Genomic DNA, 21853 nt, shown 5'->3' on the forward strand with positions numbered 1-21853 from the left:
GGATAAATGTCATCCTGCTTTTGGTAGAATCATAAAAGCGAGTAAGCATGATGTCCAAACAAATAGACTTTTAGGCTAGAGTTTGCAAAAGTTACATGTTTTTTGTTGTAATTGTAATTGCCCTAAAAGAGAGGCATTTAGATCTTCTTGTTCCTTTCCTAAAAATCTACAACTGATAGGCAAAGCCTGTTAATCCTATCTGCTTTCCATAATTGGAAAACATTATCTGATGGACTCAGGGGTCTCCTGTAACAACTGCATGCCAGCAAGTGGTACCCTGCACCCTCGTCCTCTTCCAGGTGCACGCCTGTTCTCTGCCTCAGCGAATAGCCTGGGGTTACCAACGTCTTCATCCTGGGCAACCAAAGTGCTTCCCATGGAATTGTGTAACTCGAGCTCAGGAGAGACAGCCCTCTCTGCTCTAGAGACGATTGGGAAATGAGAGTCCAGAGCCATCAGCTGCTCCCGGGTCTACTGCCTGTCCCAAAGCCATCTGCTGGAGGAGAGAAGGAACTCGACACAAACGAGAGAGGCAGACGTGAGTAACACCCAGGGCGACGGAGGTTCCAGTGTCAGAAGTCCTGTGAACAGCGCTGGGTACAGCCCTCCTGAGGTTCTGCTTTTAGGTTGTGTTTTTTTTTTTTTTCTGATGTTGGTTTTGACTTTTTGAATGACCCTAATCCCACCAACAAATTTTCTTTATGCTTAAGATGAATCTAATTGGTTTTCTAATACCTAGAACTCAAAGAATCCTAACTAGCAAATGGCCCATAATTAATTTACCTTGATAACTGGTGTAATTACCATGTGCTGGGGATTGTGTGAGGCCTTGAGGAAATGCACATACGTAGGACGGCCTTCCCCTTCGCAGGACTCACAGTCCAGCGGAGGACGCAGCTGCACAGCTCCCCTTCTCTGAGTTCCTGGATTTACCACCCTGGGCGCCAATGACCCTTTCTGAGGGTACTCAGCACAGTCTCCCCACAGGAGCAGCAACAGCCCCCTTTCCTCTTTATATTCCTATTATCCACTGCAATCACAAAGACCCTCGGACTATTTGTAATGGGAATAAGTGAGATGCAGTGATAGTAACAACAATGCTGCTTTATGGTTTTCAAAGCCCTTTCGGATCAATTATCTTAAATGCCAAGAATATCCAGTCCATGGGGTCTTTATAGTAGAAAGTTGATGTTTATCAGGCATCACAGCCGAATAAAAACATCCTGTAAGACCTTCAGCTTCCTTCCCTTTTTCCCTTTTCTTATCTAATCTTAATCTGGTTTTCTAAGGAGGCTTTCTTACTGGGAAAATAATGAACTAGTGGCTGGGAGAAGGAGAAGAAGGTTGATAAAAGTAGCTGGATAATATGGCTGCATTTCCGGAAATTAAAATTAATTGGTTTCTGTAGAAGATCAATCTCAGGGCCTCAGGTGCCTAACAACCTGATTCTCCAGTGGTGACCTGGGAAACGAAGCCCAGGATCTGCAAAGTTGAGACCCCAACACCTCACTCCCTCTTTTCTTTAACAAGCTCCACTGCGTGCCAGTTATGTACCAGGCGTGATGGTAACTGGTGTGGCTGTCCCCACCGCCAGGAGCTTACAGTTTACTGTAGTGGTTCTCAAAGTGGCTTGTACCCTGGAGCCACCAGGAGAGATGATAAGCATAAATCTTACCCCCAGAAACTGTCATTTCATTAGTCTGGGGTATGATCTGGATACCTGGGGTTTTAAACTGTCCCCAGGTCATTCTAAATGTGCAGCCAAGGCTGAGAACCTCTGGCCTAGGGCGAGAGAAAGATGAATAAGCTGAGTGTTACAGAAGAGGTTTAAACACACGATGCAAGGGGACCCCGCGAGGCCCTCTCCACCCAGGCTTAGAAGGCCCTGAGGGGCTTACCTGAGGAGGCAGCTGAGATGTAAGGGACCATGAGGACCGGCCAAGTGATGATGTTGGGAAACTGGGAGAAGAAGAGTATTCCGAGCAAAAAGAACAGTAAATGTCATAAGAAAGTGCCCTGAAGAGAGAGAGCCTGGTGTGCTGGAGAACAGAAAATGGCGTTGCAGAAAAAAGGAAAGTCAGAAAGTGATAAAAACTGAGTTTGAAGAGGAGAGCAAAGATCAAAACACAAAAATGGAAGTTTTGAGATGTAATTCGAAAGGCAATGGGGACACACGACAAGGTGTGCAGCAGGAGAAGGAAAGGACCCGCTCTTTGGGGCCTCACCCGTCATGTGGTTCTGATGGCCACACCTGTAAATAGGACCAGCCTGGTAGCAGCACGGTTAATGTGGATTTGTAATTGTGTTAATGATTTATCCTTTCTTTTTAAAATCTGGGCTATACCTAGTCATTGTACATGATAAATTCATAGGCTTCTTTTTCTCCCCAGGAGATCGAAGCAGCTGCACCATCTCATTAACCTTCTCTCGGCACCCCCAGAGGAGATGGCAGGTAAATGATATTATATCAGGGAAAATTTTAAACACTTAAAGTTTAAAAGACTTGCCAAAAACTTCATGCTTAGATAAGCTGAGAAAATGCCAAGTTCTGGGTCTGCTTTTTCCTCTGATTCTTAGGCTCTGATTTATCTGTGAGATGACATTGTGGAGCGAGAGGAGCAGGTCAGCTTGGAGCGTTTCTGCTGAGCAGGGCGGTACTAAGCTTCAAGCTAACCTGCACCGAGAAAAAAAAGAAATCCGAAGGGAACAAAATTGCTTTTTGCTCAGAGAAACGCTTCCAATTTCAGTTCCAGGGGAAATAGTTAATTCATGAACAGAGCCGTGAGAGAAATGAATGCACTGGTTCCCAGAGGAAAAGTGATCTGGCCAACTTGCCAACTGCTAATACAAATCTTAGGCTATTTTACATTTGCCCTCGTGAGGGGAAAGCTGGATATTGCTTATCTAAAGCAAAAACAGTTTGGATTGCGTTTGACCTGGTAGATTTTTGCTAACTCAGCCACCACACAATGAGGTTGGCCCATTTTATTTGATTTTGAATCAGTCAACTGTGTTTTCCAACAAGCTGCCAGCTCTTGAAGGCCCCACATCTGATTTTCTGCTGCTCTTGAAGTTCGCTCTCAGTCTGATCACCTTAAAAAGACAGTTCAAGTTTACCTTTCAGTTTCAGCTCTGAGCTCAGCCCATTGTCTGGGTTCAGACAAAGAAGTCAGAGTATGGGTTAGACCAGCTCTTCTCAAACTGTAATGTTTGTGCTCCCAGGTCACCTGGGGATCTTGGGAGCGTGCAGACCCCACATTCTGCATTCGTGACAGGCTCCCAGGTGGTGCCGGTGCTGCAGGTCCAGGAGCCACACCTTCTCTGCCTGTTCGGAAGCTCTGAGATCTCTCCTTGCAAGAGCATCTTCCCCATCAGCCTGCTTCAGTTTCTGTTAGCAGAGCATGTGAGTTTTGAAGGCCTTTTGCCCTTCCAGAGTCTCCTTTTTAAAATACTTTCCCTGGAGGATTAATATTTGTTACACTGTCTCAGCTAAGAGCATCAGGGATTCGTTTTCAACTGGTTGAAATCCAAACCAAATGGATGAGTCAAGACTGTGGATATTAAAAGGACAAAAGCAGCAGGAACAAAGAAAGGGACTCATTGATGACACATTTTCCTCCAATTAAAGGGAAACTAACAAACAAAGCCAAGCCACTCTTTCTGCCTTCAGAGGAGTTTCAAACCAAAGGAGGTTACCTAGAACACACTGGAGAGTCATAATCTTGGAGCTAAATCCTGCTCCGCCCTAGGACTGGGATTGGGGGCAAGCTGTAACCTTCTGCAGTTGTTTCCTAATGTGTGGCATGGAAATGACAAGACCTACCCCATCCACCCCAAGCTATTGTGAGAGTTAAATGAGATATTTAATCTCAGCTATTGCTAAGCACCTGGTGTGGTAGCCCTAACAGTCACTCAAAATATAATCAAAATGTAACAAACAATGCCAATGAAGTCTGCAAATTCAGATCAGCAGAAGAACTCAAGAAAGACTTCAGGAATTCAGTGAGCTCCAGTTTGGGGACACACAAAGGGAATACGATTTATCATATAGTTTGTCCTTTCATATCATGTATTCCATGTCAGCTCTCAGCCTTCAGTGACGTCTTCCTTGACTCTTTCTGTCAGTGATTGGTCCTATCTCATTTACTTGTAGACTTTCCTTCTAGGGAAATGTCATATTCAAGAAGAAAAAGTCTCAGCAATTATTACCAGTTCTTCTTGGTATACCTACTTAATTAGAAGACAACAGTGGAAATAATTACTTCACTTGTCATTTACTAACTGACATTGGGCGAATAAATTCCCACCTTTGGTTTCCTGCTCTGTCGAGTGGGAGCAAGAACAGCCATCCCGGAGGGCTGGTGTGTGGTTGGCATGGAGTATTGCTCATGGCCCGTCAGTCACTGAAAACTGCAGTCCCCTTCTACTTCCCCCATCCATGCCCCTTCATCTCATCTGTCAAATGGACAAGTCCCTTAGGAGCAAATGGACCAAGTTAAGGATTGAGTCTAACCTTATTTCTTCATTTTTTCCCCCAACCTTGAAATGTTCAGTCCCATTCTCTTAACTCTTGCTCAAGCTGATGCTGCCAACTCCCCCCCCCCTCAAGTTGTAGCAGCCCAAAGAACTACTGGAGAAGCTGAGTTGAATATGATGTTTTAGGGCAGTTCTTTTCTAACAATAGGTCTAAACAGGGCCAACTCAAATTTCTAAGGAGGTCAGCATCTCAGCCACTCAGCCTCAAGATGGGAACTGCTCACACAGATGGAGGTGTCAGAGACAATGCTCTGGGACACAGTGAGGTCTCGAGAGGGGCTCCCCTCCTCCTCCCTAGAACTCAAATGGCCCCAAGCCAAGAATCAGAGGCAAAATTGGCAACATATGCTTTGTTTCTCGACAAATGATGTTCAATTTAGGCCGTGATGATTTTTCTGAAATACCATTTAATATAAATTTTGCTTTATATGGGCTAGCAGATGGGGCCTGAATGTTGCAGAGCAGAATGGCTGTGCAGTATAAGTCATGTTGATAGGCGACAGTCTCCATGTGTCTGTGCGGGGGAGGGAGCTGTTAGAAAAATAAAAGGAAAATCAGGTCAACACCTAGGAGTTTTGAAGGTGAAAAAAAAAATCATAATTTGGGAAACCAGGGATTGTTAATCTGATTTTTGTTTTTTTTGAGATGGGAAATGAAGTGCTGAAATATTGCTTGGGTAGAGCACCGCTTTTTATCAATTCTCACATCCTCTCTGAGTCTCAGTTTCCTCATCCAGAAAATGAGGCTTGTTTGGGGTCAGAGGTCACCGAGAGATTTCCCTTCATGTTCTGACTCTAACCCATGGCCGTGGCTGCTGTGAGGATTGCCCTAAGGAGTCTGAGGCTTCAGCTGGACTGGTGTCACCATAGGTGATTATTACTTCAGGGTAGAGCCAGTTACAGTTGTGCTGAACTTGAACCCAAGTGAATTAGATCATCTCTGAAGTCCTTTGCATTCTCAATAGTTATTGAGCCTGATGTGCCCGTCAGGGGATGAAGGGAACAGGCAGAGGAGGAGCTATAGAAGATTATATGAGGAGGCCGCAGAGAGAGAAGAGAAGAGCCACCCAGGAGAGTAGCTTTGGCTAAAAGACATCTTGAAGTTTGGTTTGCCTTGCCACTAAACATCACCCACAAATCCAAACCCAAGCAATACGTGTGACACAGACCAACTTTTTTTTTAAATCAACAAAGATCTAGGTCCTCTCTTGGCCCCTATAATGAGTTAAATCGTGGTCCCTGAATGATCTGTCCATTTCTTTGTGCCCGGAACCTGTGAATGTTATTTTTAAAAAGGGTCTTTGCAGAAGTAATTAAGTTAAAGATCTTGAGATGAGATCATACTGGATTACTCTGGTGGGTCTTAAATCCAATGACAAGTGTCCTCATAAGATATAGGAGACATAACACGTGAAGAGGAGAAGGGACTGTCGCCACTGAGGCAGAGACTGGAGTGATGCAGGGCAATGAGGCCAAAGAGGGCTGACAGCCAGCAGCATCTGGAAGAGGCAAGAAAGGATTCTCCCCTGGCCTCAGAACTGAAAAACTAAAATGCCTCTTGTAAGTCACTAAGTTTCAGGTCATTTTTTAAAGCAGACTATGGGACTGACAGTAGTCACAGAATGGCTCAGGCTGAGCAGGGGAAGAGTAAGGGTCGCGGCTTTCTGCAGAGGACATGGACCCAGATCCCTACTATTCCTTCCCGTTTCCTCTGCCCTTCAGACTCTCTCCCTGACACAGGGTCACTTGCAGCCCAAGCAAGGAGCCCCTGCCTGGATCCCTCTGGGACTCCACTCACCTCACCACCCTGGCCCTCAGATGGCCTTATCCAGGCCAACCGCCAGGCCCCCTGTGACCTCGGTCAAGTACTATAGTCTGACTCAGCTACCAGCTTAATCATTCATCGTAATTCTAGTTGCACAGAATGCTCCTGCCTTGCTGGAGAACATACTCTCAGGCTAGACTCCCTCTCCTTTATGACCCAGATGCTGGCTTATGACTGCATGTGCAAATACTGCCGGAAGTCGCTCAGCATCTGGCAGCTGAGGAATGGAGCAAAAGAGGAACTCAAACGCGAGCGAGCTCCCTGTAGCAGGGTTTAGTAAGGAAACGTCCCTCTCCAACTTGCAATAAATAATGGGCAAAGGGACCATTTCTGAAATTTCAGCTTGATGACTTCAGAATTTTAATCTACAGGAACAGCAATTCACAGTGAGAACAAGTGAGCCAAACCATGAATTTCTTTTGATGTTACTGCCCCTGCCTTCCCTTTTCCTAATGGTGTATCTTGGTTGCACATACTGAGGAAATCTGAATTTCACCATATAGCTACCCCTCCCCTGAAACTTCACCACTCTACCTCTATGTCTCATTGCATTCCACAGCCACTCCCTCAACCTCTCCAGGAAATACAGAGCCAGCCGTCCCGTGAGCTCTGCTTCCCCACCCCGGCCCCAGCTTGTGGCAAGGGACTAATGTGGCTCACATCTCTCATTTTATGATGAGCTGTGGTGAGGGAAACCCAGGCCACAGATTCTACTTACTGTGTGTTACTCTAATACCATATATTATCATAGTCCACCATTTATCCTCTGTGTGACATAGAGCATTTATTTAAAGTCTGGGAAACACTGGCTTCTCGTCTCTGGGGAAGGAATAATAATTTCCTTGCATGATTACAGTGAGAATCAGCGTACCTAGTCCAGGGCCTGGCACATCTAAAGTCCTCAGGAAACATTCGCGACTGTGATTCCCATTGCTACTATTGTGACTGTTGTCATGACTACCTTCCCCCAAAGGTACATAGTCCCCTACCTCCCCCGCCACCATTTCTGCTTGCCTCCATGTTGGCTCACATAATTGCTGAGGGAGGGATGAAAACCATCGAGGAAATGGAAGCAAGAATTTCCTGCTGGATCAGAAGGGGTCTGAGCCATTCCAGGACTAGGAGATGCATCTGTTTATCAACCTCTTTGATTAACTCTCGTATTCTGTACACAGTCTTCATTAGACACTTTTGCTTCAGAAATGACAGCAGCCTAACTGGCCCTTGGTTTTTGTCTCCAAAACCACAATCTGCATACGAAATCTTCATCACCCCCAGGAAACCGTCTTGCTGTGTGAATGATAAATAGCCCATTGCAGACAGCCCCGGCTGCCCGGACCCCTCCCCACGATAGCTCTGCCAGCTGCTTTTGGCCAAGCACACAGGGCAGGGCTTCTGTTTCTGTCCCCACCAGCCTGGTGTTTGCATACCAAAACCCCAGCCTCATCCTCTTGGGGCGCTGGCTCTCTGCAGCCCTTTAAAATGTGCTACCTCCTAGGGCAGCCCCCTCGCAGCCTCAACTCTGACTCCTCCCCTCCCCCCGCCCACCTCTGTCCTTACCTCTCCATTTAGCAATGCTCTTCTGTGCCTGTACATACCTGGCCCTTGACCAAAATGCAGGTGATTAATATTGCCTCTGACCTCCTTAGGCAAACTTCCACCTTCCTGATTGTTCCCACCAATCTACTCCAGCTCTATTATAAGTGGGAGCCAGGCCCTGGGAAGTGTGCCTGGTCAGCTGGGCAATGCTCCAAATTCCCCCTGCAGTCTCACGACCCCAGTCAAAGGCCTTTCTTTCCACCAGAAAGTCAGCCTCTAAGAAGTTTATCTGATGGATTCAGTCACATTGCCATGTAAATGACTGATGAGAAAGCAAAGGCCCTCCCTTTGAGACTGGTAACCTAACAGAGTGAGTGTTGCAGGCTTGGGTTTCCTTAGGGTCCTCTGTTGGCCAAAACATTGAAAAGTTTTCACCCTCCTCAAAATGAGTTATTTCAGTGAAAGCCACTCAGTGCATTAGTTTGCTAGGGTTGCCATAATGAAGTCTCACGAAGTGGGTGGCTTAAACAATAGAAATGTATTGTCTCATTGTTCTGGAGGCTAGAAGTCTGAAATCAAGGAGTCAGCAGGGCTGCTGCCTTCTGAGGACTGTAAGGGACAATCTGTTCCATGCCTCTCCCCCAGCGTCTGGTGGTCGCGGGCATCCATCAGCTTGTAGATGGCATTCCCCCTGTGTCTTCACACCATGTTCCTTCTGTACATTCCTCCCGTTTACACATTCAAATTTCCCCATTTTATAAGGACACCAGTCATATTGGGTTAGGGACCACCCAATGACCTCATCTTAATTTGATCATCTCCAAAGACTCTATTTCCAAATAATATCACGTTCACAGGTCCCAGGGGTCTGGGACTCCAACATCTTTCAGAATGACATAGTTAAACTCATAACACTTAGGTACAGCGTATCCTTATTTATGTCAAGGATGCTTTCCTGAAAATCTCATATAATTTGAAGCTTTCATAATTAATTTTTCTAAAGGGAAAACAATAGTTGGGGGCAACATGGAGGGACAGTTATCTCAAAATGTATTTATCATGTTGTTCTTTAATATTTCTTTTCTTTTCTCAGTATCCTCTCTAATATTTTCCTTAACTAAATTTATTGCCCAGCCTAACTCAGTGGTCATCTGGCTTGCATAATGGCATTTTATGTAATTTTCACTGCAAAGGTACTGATTTTTCAGACTTGATTTTCAGCATTTGCACAAGCAATATGACAATGACATCTTGGATGATATTGTTACACGATACAAAAAGTTTTAAATGTTTAAGTAGCAATCAACATTAAAATAACAGCACAAAAGGGGCCAAAAGCCCTTGCAGAGATTCTGGTGCATACATGTGCGGGTGATCCACAGCCTGCTGACAAGGGAAGCAAGGTATTTCCATTAATTGAGTAGCTAAAGTGACATCGTCACCTGGCGATAGTGTGAACACAGTATGCAATTCATACAGGCCCCCTGCTTTGATATCGTGTGAATTTGTTTTTAATTTGAGGAATTCATAGCCTTTTTTCAAATTTATGTAAGCAATCGAGACTTTGTTATTACTTCCAGATCACGTTACTTCAAATTCACATAGTCTGAATTTGCATTAAATGCCACTGGACTGTGTAATAAGCATCTTTCCTTCAGTAGGAAGAATTGTAGATCGGAACTATCCAGAGGAAACAAGGCAGATAGAAGCTACATGCCTAGTTACAGAGGTCAGCTTTGTGTAGATCAGGAAGAAGTGGGTTTAGACACGTCTCACGGTCTTTAAATTACTTATTCCCTGGTCCCTTCTGCCTACCTCTGAAGTCTACTAACAAAAAAAATATAACCTTTGGTATGTATTCTTTTGTCCTCTCCACCTCTAGCCACCAAAATAAGCCTATCACCTCTTGGTATAAATGCTAAGCTCCTACAGCAAAATGACCTAAAGGTGACATGAGGCAGTAAGCACTCAGTGGTGTCTTGCTGCGGTGGCCTCAGATCAGGGGTCCTGAGACTTGCCTTTTAGGGCTTGGCTCTGCCATCAACAAGTTATACTTCCTGGGACAACTTGTCTAACTTCTCTGGGTTTTCATGTCCTCAAAGGAAGAGGTTTTTGTACATTTTTGTACATTTGGTACATTACAGTGATGGAACGACAAAGGCAACACAGGAGATGCATGACTGTGCCCTCTTGGAGGGAAGCACGGGTCATGAGAAAGGGATCTCCAATCATGAGCCATCTTTTCTCACCACTAAACCCATGGTTCTTCTGAGTCCCCAGGTGGTGCTGAGGTCTCCTGGGGAGCCCCTTAGGCTGCTCCCACCAGTTTTGCTAACTTTCTCATTGTGAATGGCCTCACCCGCCCCACTGCACCCAGGGGCTTTAGTCGGGACCTTCACCCAGCCCTGATGGGGAAGAAAAGATACTAGCAGTGCTGCGCTGATCCTGACTTTGACTGTCCAGCAGGTCCCCAACAGGTCCACCCTTGGACTCTTGGATAGAAGGACCCTAGGTAGACACACATTGTCCATTTTTCTGACCAAAACACATGATTTGTTTCCCAAGAGATCTGTGAGTTTTCAAATAATCTGAAAACTATACCAATCAAATCATATTTATTTAAGCCTGTAATTAATGGTCTTCATCAAAAAAGAACAAAATTACAGTAAATTCATCTACCCAAGGATATCAGGGTGGGACCTGCGGCCACTAAGTTCCCCGTTAATAGTGAGGAACGAGAATCCTCTCCTTGACCCCAATCAATCTCTATTGCTAATTCCAAAGCCCAGCCCCATTTCTGCTTTCCAAAATCCTTCCCTGTCTACATAAAGGAAGACATTAATTTTCATCCTCATGGAAAAATAAACAAAAGGAAGAACACATCTCTTCCCAGTCGTTAGGAATGTAAAAATGCATTTGGTTTGCAGGAGAAGGCTTGTTACTTTCACCCCCTCCTCAGGGGTGGTAATTCTCAGAAAGGTATGAAATTTTAACTTTAGGTTTCATGCTTGACATCTGGATGGATTTATTTATGTTTGATTGTTTCTCATCTTGGGAAGGTGGGAATGGGGAAAGAGAGGCATTAACTTCTCTTGCCTGCCCACCAGCACTGGCAGCCACTGGTGCCCATAAAGACAGTGGGAGATGAGCTGGGATTCCAACGTCTGTGAACCAGGTCCCCATTGGAGCTGATGTGGCAGTTGGAGCCAGAACGTTGAAGTCAGTAAGACAGAGCCACGCCTCTTCAAGGTGCAGTGAGGCAGAGTCACTTCCGAGGGGAGGTAAAAAGTCTTCACAGGTAGGAGTATCAGTCTACTCATACTGTTCTTGAAAAGATGCTCAGAAAAAGGTTGATGAAGACATCAGAACACACAGTTAGTTTAGAGCCATTTAGCCATTTTTTCTGTAGTCATCTAGAAGGTCATTAGAATTGTCAACAGCTGATGTCGCATGCCAGTTTGTTTGCAGAACTCAATTACCACACACAAAAGCCCTCTCGTCTCAGATCAGTTTACTTGCCTGCCAACTTTCAGAAAAGAGAAACAGATGTTTCTCATGCTCTGACTTCAGTGGGCCTCCAACTGACCCCTCCAGCAGCAGAGACCTGGTCTCAGCCCAATGGGGGCCTTTGAAGCAAAGTCCTAGCTCCCCTCTGGCATCCGGTCCACCCTCCCCACCTGACCCCACCCCCTCGGCTCTGAGGCTCTCAGGTCCAGTCGGTGCTTAGAGGAACCAGGTCTTTCCTAAATTTTTTTCTTTTTTAAAAGACAGAGAAATGATATTTTTTCCCCTCGTTTCGAAAATAACCAAGAGCTGCAGTGCTAACTCTCAAGGTGAACTTGGCTGATGGAGGCATAATTGTGGACTCTGTGACCTGCCAGCTTGAGTGACAGGATGTTTACAGTCATTAGGAGACTCTGAGAATTGAGACTCTGAGTTTTGAAGGCCTCTGTAGATTTCTTGATTTTTTTTGAGTGCTTCAAAGTCGAGTGGTTTTTTCTTAAGGGCATCATTTAGGAATCATCTATCTTACATTTCCTAATCTGGGTATTTAAACTTCTATGTCATTTATCAATACAGTAGAGGCACTAATGATTAATAATTATAAGTGAGGAGCTGTAAAGGTTCAGAGTGTGCAGTCACTTAGAGAGGCAGCGCAGCCCAGGGATCAGGGGCCCAGGCTCCAGAGCCAGCCTGCTGGGTGACCTTGGGCAAGTGACAACCTCTCTGAGCCTGTTTTGCCATTTGTAAAAAGCACATGAGAAAAGTACCTCTTCACCTGATTTTTGTGAGGCCTAGAACAGTGGGGAATAGGTGAGAGCTGATGGTATGAATAATTTTTCAGAAGCACAAATTTGAATCACACGTGCTGTGGGACTGACATGCAAGAGCTCATCCCCTGCCTTAAGAGACGGGCTGTGGGAGGTCAACAAGGAAAGAATGAATACATTAATAATGATGCTGGGACAGTTGGTGACCCCTGTGGGGAGAAAGTGAAAATACAGCCCTACTTCTCTACTCTCATATACAAAAATCAATCGTAGACAGAAATAAATTAAGTACTTAAATATAAAAGGTAAAACAATTTTTTTAGAGGAAAACAGAGAATATCATTATGGCCTTAGCATAGACGAGGTTTTTTTTTAAGCTAAAAATAGATCAAATTATGTTTTAAAAGCTATTAATAAACTCAACTACCTTAAAATGAAGCACTGCGGCTCATTAAGATACCACAGAATATTGAAAAGAGATTTGTAACACATTTGACTGACAAAAGATTCATACCTAGAATAAAAGATTTTAAAAGACGATCTCTTCAAATTCTTGATAGTCATCAAGCCCATAAATCAATAAGAAAAAAAGTAAACAACCTAATTTACAAAATGAGCAAAAGACCTGAACAGGGTATTTCACAGAAGAGGAAACACGGAAGTTAATGAACATACGAAAATATGCTCAATGTCATTAGTAGACAAGACAATGCAAGTTAAAATCACAATGAAATGCCATTTCACACCCACCAAGTTGATAAAATACAAAGCATGGCTGGACAGCAGTGATCAGATGCACTGCCAGTGGGAGGTGCAGGGGTATAACCATTTGTAACACAATTAGGTGTTGCCAAGTAGAGTTGGATACCTACAACCCTACATCCCAGAGAGTCCACTCCTAAGGGTAGATTCCAAACTTTGCTGCATGTCACAGTCACCTGGCATGCTTTTAGAAATCCTGATTCCCAGGCTGCCACCCAAAATAATTTAATAAGAATCTCTAGGGGTGGGAGTAAGGCATCGGTATTTTTTTTAAAAATTCAGATTATTCCTATGTGTCACCAAGCTCCCCAGCCAGTAGTACCCCCTGCCTGTGACCTTTAGCTATTCCTCAGATGGTGCTGAAGTGGAGGATGCTCAGATTTGATGGGACTCCTGGAAGGCTGCAAGCATGGTGAGCAAAATCCCACACAGGTTTCCCTTCCACGGGCACCACGTGCAGGAAAGGGGTCCTCTCCACTCTGGGTCTCTGCCTTTTGTGCCACATAGAAAGCAAAGTCCTCCAGGAGCCCCACTGGTCCAAAGTGTAGCCATGACCGTCTTTCCACACACCGGTTGGGTAGCTCTGCTCAAATTGTGCAGGCTGAGGACGGGGCTGGTAGGGCTGAGGCTTGGCAGTTCTAGCGGGACTCCTAGAACCTGCAGCCTTAGTCAGGGGTCTCTAAAGTGGGGGCTTCCCACGGTTTGTAGCTGACATTCCCTTTCGTGACACCCATACAGCCGCAGAGTGACTGCTCTAACCAGACAGGCCTCCTCAGAAAATAAGAGTTTCCTCATTATTTTGTAACAGTTGATATAAAAAATTGCAATTAAGTTTGAAATCCAGTTGCATTACCAAGGGATTTTTCAACCTAACATCTGTCAATGAAAGGAAAGGAAGAGCTGTTTTATTCTTTAAGTCTTCTTTTTGAATTATTACATGGTTTTAAACATTTTTATTCCCTACCTTGAGAGTAGTGGCTTTTGTCCATAGTGACTATCAAGAATTTAAAGAGATCATCATTTAAAATCTTGATCAAAATTGCATGCAACCATTGCATGCATAAAGCCTGATTTTTTAGAAATGTGTGTTCGAGGAAGAAATCTCAAGTTTCTCTTTTTGAAAAATGTGAAAAGATTCTATGTAGCAGTGTTATACTTTTTCCTAAAGTAATTATGTAATATTAAAAATCATTTTCTTAATATAATTATGTAACATTAAAAAACAGTTCTTTTTTCACCAATACCTGTGGAGGTTCTCCCAAATTCAGCTCACCCCAAAGCACTAAACAAATACCATCTTTTGCAATGTGGGCCATGACAGCTCAGGAAGCACGGCTTTAAAGAGAAACTTTTGCATGAAAAAGCATGAAAGAATGTATTTTATTGTGGCATTCTTCTTAATAGTAAAACAAACAGAAAATCACCCAAAAGGTCACCATCAACAGAATGGATAAACACTTGCCCCTTCAACGGAATAGGACACGGTAGGGAAAATCAGTGACCTACAGCAACACGGCACCATGAGTGAATCTCAAAAGCTTTACATTAAGCAAGGGGAAAAAAGCAAGTCACAGAAGAAAATGTACAAAGTTCAAAACTAGGCAAAACCAAACCCTAAAAAGGGGGTGGGGTGGGGGGAGAAGGGATTAGAAAGATTTAGAGTTACCAACTTGCATATGTAACAGCGAAACTATTTTGCAATCATTGCATTTTATTTTGTCCTCAAAACCCACTTTTCACTGGCTGAGAGACTCTAGAACTTTGCATTTCAAGGTAAACCTTTGCCTTCTGGCTTTTTGCTCAGGCTTTCCTTTGGGCAAACATTTCACCCTGCTCCCCACCTGTCTGCTGTTTCTCCCCGCCTCCTCGGACGTGAGCTTACTTCCTGGGGCGCGGAGGTTTAAGTGCAGCCTGAGGGCCCCCATCTTCTCCTCCATGTAGGCCCATCAGGTGCTGACAGCCACGACAGTGTTACTGGTCCTGCCAGATCTTTGCTCACAGCCTTCTGACCCTACTGCAGCAAATGGCTGAAACACTCGCCTGAGCTTCCCTGCCCTTTGCCAGTGAATCCAGCTTGACCGACTATCCCTGAAGAGTCAGAATGGGCTCTTCCATCATATTGAATTCTTCCCCATTCTCTAAAAACTGAAAAACCCTTTTTCTTTCAAAATCTTGGCTCTGGCTCTATGACCAGAAGTTTTCAAAATAGTTGACTCTACGCAGAAACTTGGCTGATCTGAGTCCGTCCTCTCCCGGAGCACTGGATGACTCAGTGGGGGGAGAGCTGGGGCAACAAGCAAACCGAGGAAAGGAGGAACATCTGTTGTTTTCTCGGAACCGAATCTCACCACAGCAGAACCCACGGCACCACGAGAGCTTAGCAAACAGCTTTACAAGTTTAAATAATGCTTTATTTACCTCATCCTTTGGGAAATCTACAGAGGGTTTTTTTTTTTCTTTCCAACAGATGTTCACTACCTGAAACTCCCACTTTTTGTTTTTAATGTAGCAATTCTTGATGGAAATATTTTTACCAGATATTTATTCTAAATTTATTCCATGTATAATCCAGAAGATAGTGACTTGATTTTCCAAAGGTTATCTTCTCAAGAATATCAATTATTATCCCATTCAGTAGCTCTGGGGGTTGTCATGGGTGAAGGAAATGGCCAGGATGACTTGACTTTTCACTACAGCCTCGCCTACCTGCTCCTCTTTCTTCCATCAGCTGCTCTCAGGGCTGCCAGCCCTGTCAATCAGAAGCGGTACCCAGCACCCATTCAGTCCATAGCAGGTAGACCTCGCTTCTCTAGATGTGGTCCTGGGACCAGCAGCATCAGCATCACCAAGGAACTTTTCGAAATGGAGAATCTTGGGGCCCTTCCCAGATACACTGAATCAGAGTCCGCATTTTATCAAGATCCCAAGGTGATTCGTAGGCACATTATAATTGGTGAAGTACTGCTCCAAATTCAGCCCTGCCTTCATTCCCAAGATATGTTAATTCCATCCAGGCTGAGACCTGAGCCACTCCTCCCCTCTGTGACCCACACAATCCTGATTTAGATGACTGTGGACCGGCACTGGGTCAACATTACTAGGTACAGAACGGTTTCCAGTATAAGAAGACCTAGTACAATTGTCCCTAACCCAGAGTCTGGCCTGATGTTGGGACAGTAACTCGGGGAAGCAGCTGAGGGGAAAAAGAACACAGTGCAAAGAGCAGCCTGAGACACTTTTACGTACAGAAACCCCATCAGCTCTATTGCAATGACCAGTCATTGCACGCGTGGTCACACACACACACGCACACACACACACAAACAACCTTTGTCCAGCATATCCCCCAGACTGTACTGCTGTGACTTATTTTATCTACAAACATCCCTTGGTGTCTGTTACAAATTGATTTCACCTGAATGACAATTTTCCCTGGGTTAGTGAGATGAGCATGACCTGGAGAAGAGAGGGACAGAGAGCATGAGCTCAGTTGGGCTCTTTCACCCCCGTCTGGATCCGATGACTATAGGTCTGGGGAAAGTGTCCTGGGCCCGGACCGCCCGGGTTCAAGACCTCGCTTTGCCTGTGTCACTGAATGGTGCAGTGCGAGCTATTTCAGCTCTCTGCCTCAGCTTCCTCACCTGAAATATAGAGATGCTCCTAACTGCACCTACCTTTCAGGGTGAGTGTAAGAATTATCTAAATTAATACATATACAGTGCTTAGAGCCATAGCTGATACATATAATAAGTTCTCAACAAATAATTGTTGCTATTATCATTATTATTATACCCAAATAGAAGGTCTTAAGCCATTTTTATTTCCTCCTTAAGACTTTCTTTTTTCTTTATTTTTGCTGTGAGACCTTGGTTCAATTTATTTACCATCTTGGAGCCTCAGTTTCCTCTTCAGTAAAAAGAAGAAAAGCCTAGTATTCGTCTCACAGAGGAGCAAGAGTAAAACGAGAAGGTTTGTACAGAAGCACCTGGCAGAGTACCTGGCACACCTGAGCAACTCTTAGCTGCTTTCGTTCTTTCACCGTGGAGACAGTCAATACAGCGAAAGAAGATGTGTTATCTGACATGCAGAGCTCACATTCAAGATGCCAGTCCCGGGAAATGTCCATTCACTCAGCTGAAATTCCCCTTTCACTGGAGCCTCCCCACCTCCCTCAGGGACCCCGTGACTCTCTATTCTGACCTGTCCTAAAGCACTTAGCCCACTGGGTCGTGGCACATCTGCTTGTATGTACATGAAGGAGAATCAGTAAGCCCTGGGGTTGTCAGAAAGTCACTGAGAGTTCATCGCAAACATAAGATGCAGGAGAGGGAAGAAGGGGGTATGAAGGGTGGGCTGTATTGAGCTGTAAGACTGATGGATTTTATCCAGGGTGACCACTGTTTTTAAAATCCCTAATTTCTCTAATATGGCCTTTTTACCCAGGTTTTCCAAGACACACCTCTATCCTAAGCAACCATTCCTTTTGGCCCTGCCGAGGACCAACAGAGCATCCTCTCCTAGGGAAACCTTTTGAAGAGGGAGTAGAGTGTGCCATCGGGTTTGCCACGGCCAAATACCCAGGAATTCAATTAGTCCTAAGGTCCAAGCTCAAGTTTCCAGTGCCTGGCTCTCATGGCCTCCAGGCTCTGTGCTCAGTTTTTAAGTCAAGGCATGCTACAGACTAAATCGTGACCCCCTCCTCACCCAAATTCATTTGTTGCCCCTCATGTGACTATCTGGAGAGAGGGCCTTTACGGAGATAATTAAAGTTAAATGCAGTCATAAGAATGGGACCCTAAACCCCTAGGACTGGTGTTCTTATAAGAAGAGGAAGAGCCACCGGAGAGTTCCTCCTCCCTCGCACGTGCACAGGGAAAAGGCCAAGCGGGGACACAGTGAGAAGGTGGGAAGAGGGGTCTCACCGCAAACCAGCCCCAACAGCACCCTGACCTTGGGCACCCAGCCTCCAGAGCACGAAGATAGATTTCTGCTGTCTAAACCACCCTGCCGACGGTATTTTGTGCGGTCAGCCCTAGCAGGCTGACATAGACCATAAAGGTCCTAACAGGTCTCCTCAATGACTGGGAGACACCCCAATGCAGTAAAATTCCCCACAGGCTTCTTCAGAGGAATACGTTTCTGGGACACCTTTTGCCCCAGCGATGCTTCCTCACCCGCTGACTTCTATGTTCAAAGAGAAGCTTCCCTTCCTGCTGACTTCAAGCATCCTGTAGAATAAGGATCAGCAACAGGCCAGGCGCGGTCTACTCTCAGCCACGGAAAGACTCCCCGAGGGACCGAGGAACACAGCCAGAGAATCTCCTCAGCCTGGCGTCTCTGCTCCTATGCAAAGAGGGGCTCGTGGGGAGAGGATTTACCCACGTGACAAAATTGCCATCAGTAACCGCTAATGAACGGCTACTGCTCCACACAGACCACCTGCCGCCGCCCGACAGCACAAAGCGCGACATTTCAGCAGCACTTCTCTGTCTAACACAAATTATCTTATTTTCACAAGCAACCGGAGCTGCCCAAAGCCCCAGCGGGCAAACACAGCCTGGCAGATGCCACGATGCGCCCGAGAGTACGAGGTCCTGGGAAGGGAACTGGCTGGTTTGCGCACCTCCCCAGGTCCCCGCCGGCAGACAGAAGGCGACAGACACAAACTGACCTGCATGTTAATGTCCCCCAAGTGCAGAGAACAGGATGTGGGAGATGCAGAGGTGAAATTGGTAGGGAAGGGCTTTAAAGGGAAACAAAACGCTTCTCACCCCTTTAGCCACTGAAGAGATTTTCAGATGATTCAAAGGCAAAGGCAGCCGATAAATAAGGTACAAGCATGTTAATATGTTTTTGATTGGTAAAGCAATTCAGGGCTATCTTAAATGCTTCATAAGATAGAAATCTTTATGTTTACAAAGAGGGAAGAAAAATGGTTAATTGGATTCCTTTGAATAAAGGGCCATTAAAGCGTATTTTCACAAAAATCGGTAGCATCTTGCCCAGGGATGCTTGACTCTATAAGAATCCCTCGGGGACTGTGGGAAATCACGCCTTCTCCAGTGGCAGCCTCTTAGCTACATCCTCTACACCCCCACCATGCCCCCTGCCAAGAGCTTTGTAAGATGCACAACTCTTCACATCCCCCTTTTTTGCCCTCAAACTAAAAGCTAAAATCATCAGCGTGGTCCGTAAGTCCCTTCATGACAGCCTTTGCCTAATCCTACCCACCTGCCCCGCCATCATCTCTGACTCTCAGATATCCCTTCTCACCACCAACATCTCAAACCACTCACTCGCAAGCTTTCTTCATCTCCGCAACTTTGCATATACTCTTTCCTCCTCTACTCTGCTGAGTGAGTTATGACCCGGTCTTCCACGTATGGGTCCAATTTACCCTTCTGTTCAAAGCTTCCCTGATGCTTCTAGGTGCTATTGCTTGCTCCCTCCTCTACCCGCTCAGAATCCGCCATGCAGCCCTCTGACGTGGGGTCAGTATTCCGTCCTGTAACTACTTGTCGGGATGTCTTGATACATGTTGAGATGGTAGGTCCAGGAGGCAGGGACCTTTCTTATTTTTCTTTGAGTCTCTTTGATACCCTCTAAGCCAAGCATATTATCTGTTCACCTAGGAAATTCTTTTCCTATTAAAGTATGTGGGACCAGACAAATGAAAAACACAAGGTGATTCATAAAATGTCTTAAAGCATATAGGCAAGGTAATGTTTGCTGAAAAATGTAGAAAAGCAGATATCTAAAAATGACTTTCAACTACAAAAGGGAGGGAGGAAGGAAGGAAAGGAGGAAAGAAGGAAGGAGGGAGGGAAGGAAGGTGTGTGACTTCTAAGACTAGGTCATAAAAGGCACTGCCGCTTCCTCCTTGCTCACGCTGTCTTCTCTCTTGAATCGCTTACTCTGAGCAAATGCCATCTGCCGTGTCAGGAAGACCCTCACAACAGCCCTATAGAGAGGTTAAGGTGATAAGGAATTTATGACTCCTGCCAATAGCCAGTGATAAACTGAGCCGGACGTCCTCCCCACAGCCACAAGAGAGGGCCATGCTGGAATTCTTCTTCCAGCCCCAGTCCAGCCGTCAGAAGGTTGCAGCCCCAGCCAACACCATGACTGCAGTCTCATGAGAGGGCTGTACGAGAAACCCTCAGCGAAGCTGCTTGGATTCTGACCCACAAAAACTGTGTGAGACAAGGTTTATTGTTTTAAGCCACTAAGTTTTGGGAAATTTATTACATAGCAATAGATAATTAAGGCAGCATGGATTCACACACGAAGCAAAAGACTAAGTGAAGTATCTCTTATCACTAAATGGGATTTTGGGACCAGACCCAATATGGAATCTTTGATGGAGGCTCAGTGACTGTCTCGCTTAAACTTGGCAGCTATGAGACAGGGGCAAAGCTGAGAGAGACGCTTCCTCTCTGCCTTTCCTTGAGGCCCAGACTCATAGTCTAGCCCTCTAATTATTGCCAGTCAAATGACCAGGGAAGGCGGTTCCAAGGAAAAACATGCCAAGAAAAAGCAAGGAAGAGGGAGGCTGAATCTGAATCTGACCAACAGACCCATGGAGGTAGGGGGCAGGCAAGAGAAAGCAGCTTGCAAGAGGAAGCAGCCTTTTTACAGAAGTAGTCCCAGGAGAAAGGAGAACAAACCTGCAGAGAAGAAAGAGAAAAACTTTCCCTTCTGACCTAAAATCAAAACCACTTTCATTGTTTCTCAAAATTCTCCACCTTCGAGTGCTCAGAGTCATTGAAAGTCCCTGTACTCAGATCCATTCACATGAGGTTCCTCTGGCCTTGGATGCACTCGGTTAACGCAAAGATGCTTTATGCCTTCCCTGGAGGCCAAATGGCATTGTCTCCTGTCCTCCTAGAGCTATTGTTCTCTGCTTTCTAATAATGAAGGCTGGAATCTGATCTAATTCTATGATACAATAACAATTTCTAATAACAGCCTATCTTCTCAAGCTCATTTTCACTTAGTAACATCATACTAGAGTACAGAGAGCCACTCAAAGTGTTTTCACATTGAGACCTTGTTAAACTGGCTTTAATGGGCCAGAGTATTTAGTACATTAATTGTTTATACACAGCAACAAACATTAATTGCATGAGTTCATTAATATCTAAAGTTCTTAATATTTTTTCCTAAATTAAAACTGTCCACTTTTATTGAATTTTCAGTAATTATTTCCATCTTGACCGATAAGCTCGTGTTATGCTTTGGGTGAATTATCAGCAAATTGCTGAATTTGTGGAGCTCAAGTGAAAGGAATGTTTCACCAGCAATAACTTTTTAACTGTTGCCCAGCAGTCAATTTCATTCCTTGTTTAAAAGACTAACTTGGATATTGGGCCCTTTTTTCACATATATGTACATATGAACAGATGGATGGATGGATGGATAGCTAGACAGACAGATCTGGAAAGAGAAAAAAAAGGGAGGGAGAGGGAGAGATCTGGGTATACAGAAACAGCAGGCAAGGTTAGACCACAGGAGACAATAAGTCATTACCAGCTAACAGAAAGCACAACACTGGGATCTGAGTCCTGGTTCTGCGCTCTGCTCTGGCACTTCCAACTTTTTCACCCACAGCAAGTAACTGCAACCATCCTCAGGTCCATTTCTTGTCTATTCTGGGGAACACCACTGCCCTCTGTCCTGCCTGTGGTGTTGAACTACCTGAATATGGGTGACAGTGCTCTGAAATAATGATCGGAAGTGTAAGAGATCATAAAGATAGAGACAAAACACCTCGTGGGGATGCCACCTCTAATTCCTGCCCCTCCATTTCCTAAATCACTTTTGCTGCTCCCGTGGGGCACATAGGTGGCTTCTTGTAAGGGTGCCAGTATTTGGTTCCTTGGAAACCCCCCTCTCAGGGTCTACGGCCAAGTACCCAGAGA

At 45.1% G+C, this 21853-nt stretch overlaps 1 protein-coding gene across 4 annotated transcripts in view; it reads right to left on the bottom strand.

The window, feature by feature from the left end:
• The window catches only part of GPR141 (G protein-coupled receptor 141), a 171262-nt gene that overhangs the window by 93627 nt on the left and 55782 nt on the right, over nucleotides 1–21853 (bottom strand). For 2 of the 4 annotated variants that reach the window (XM_072964668.1, XM_072964667.1), the window contains one exon: nucleotides 4789–5067. The exons of the other annotated variants lie outside the window; for them this stretch is intronic. In XM_072964668.1, the coding sequence (XP_072820769.1) occupies nucleotides 5021–5067 (47 nt within the window). In that variant the 3' untranslated portion in view covers nucleotides 4789–5020. Of the gene's footprint in view, nucleotides 1–4788; nucleotides 5068–21853 lie in introns of those variants that run through there. 4 annotated transcript variants of the gene reach the window in all.

Source organism: Vicugna pacos, chromosome 7, assembly GCF_048564905.1.
Source record: "Vicugna pacos chromosome 7, VicPac4, whole genome shotgun sequence".
NCBI classification, from domain to species: Eukaryota; Metazoa; Chordata; class Mammalia; order Artiodactyla; family Camelidae; genus Vicugna; species Vicugna pacos.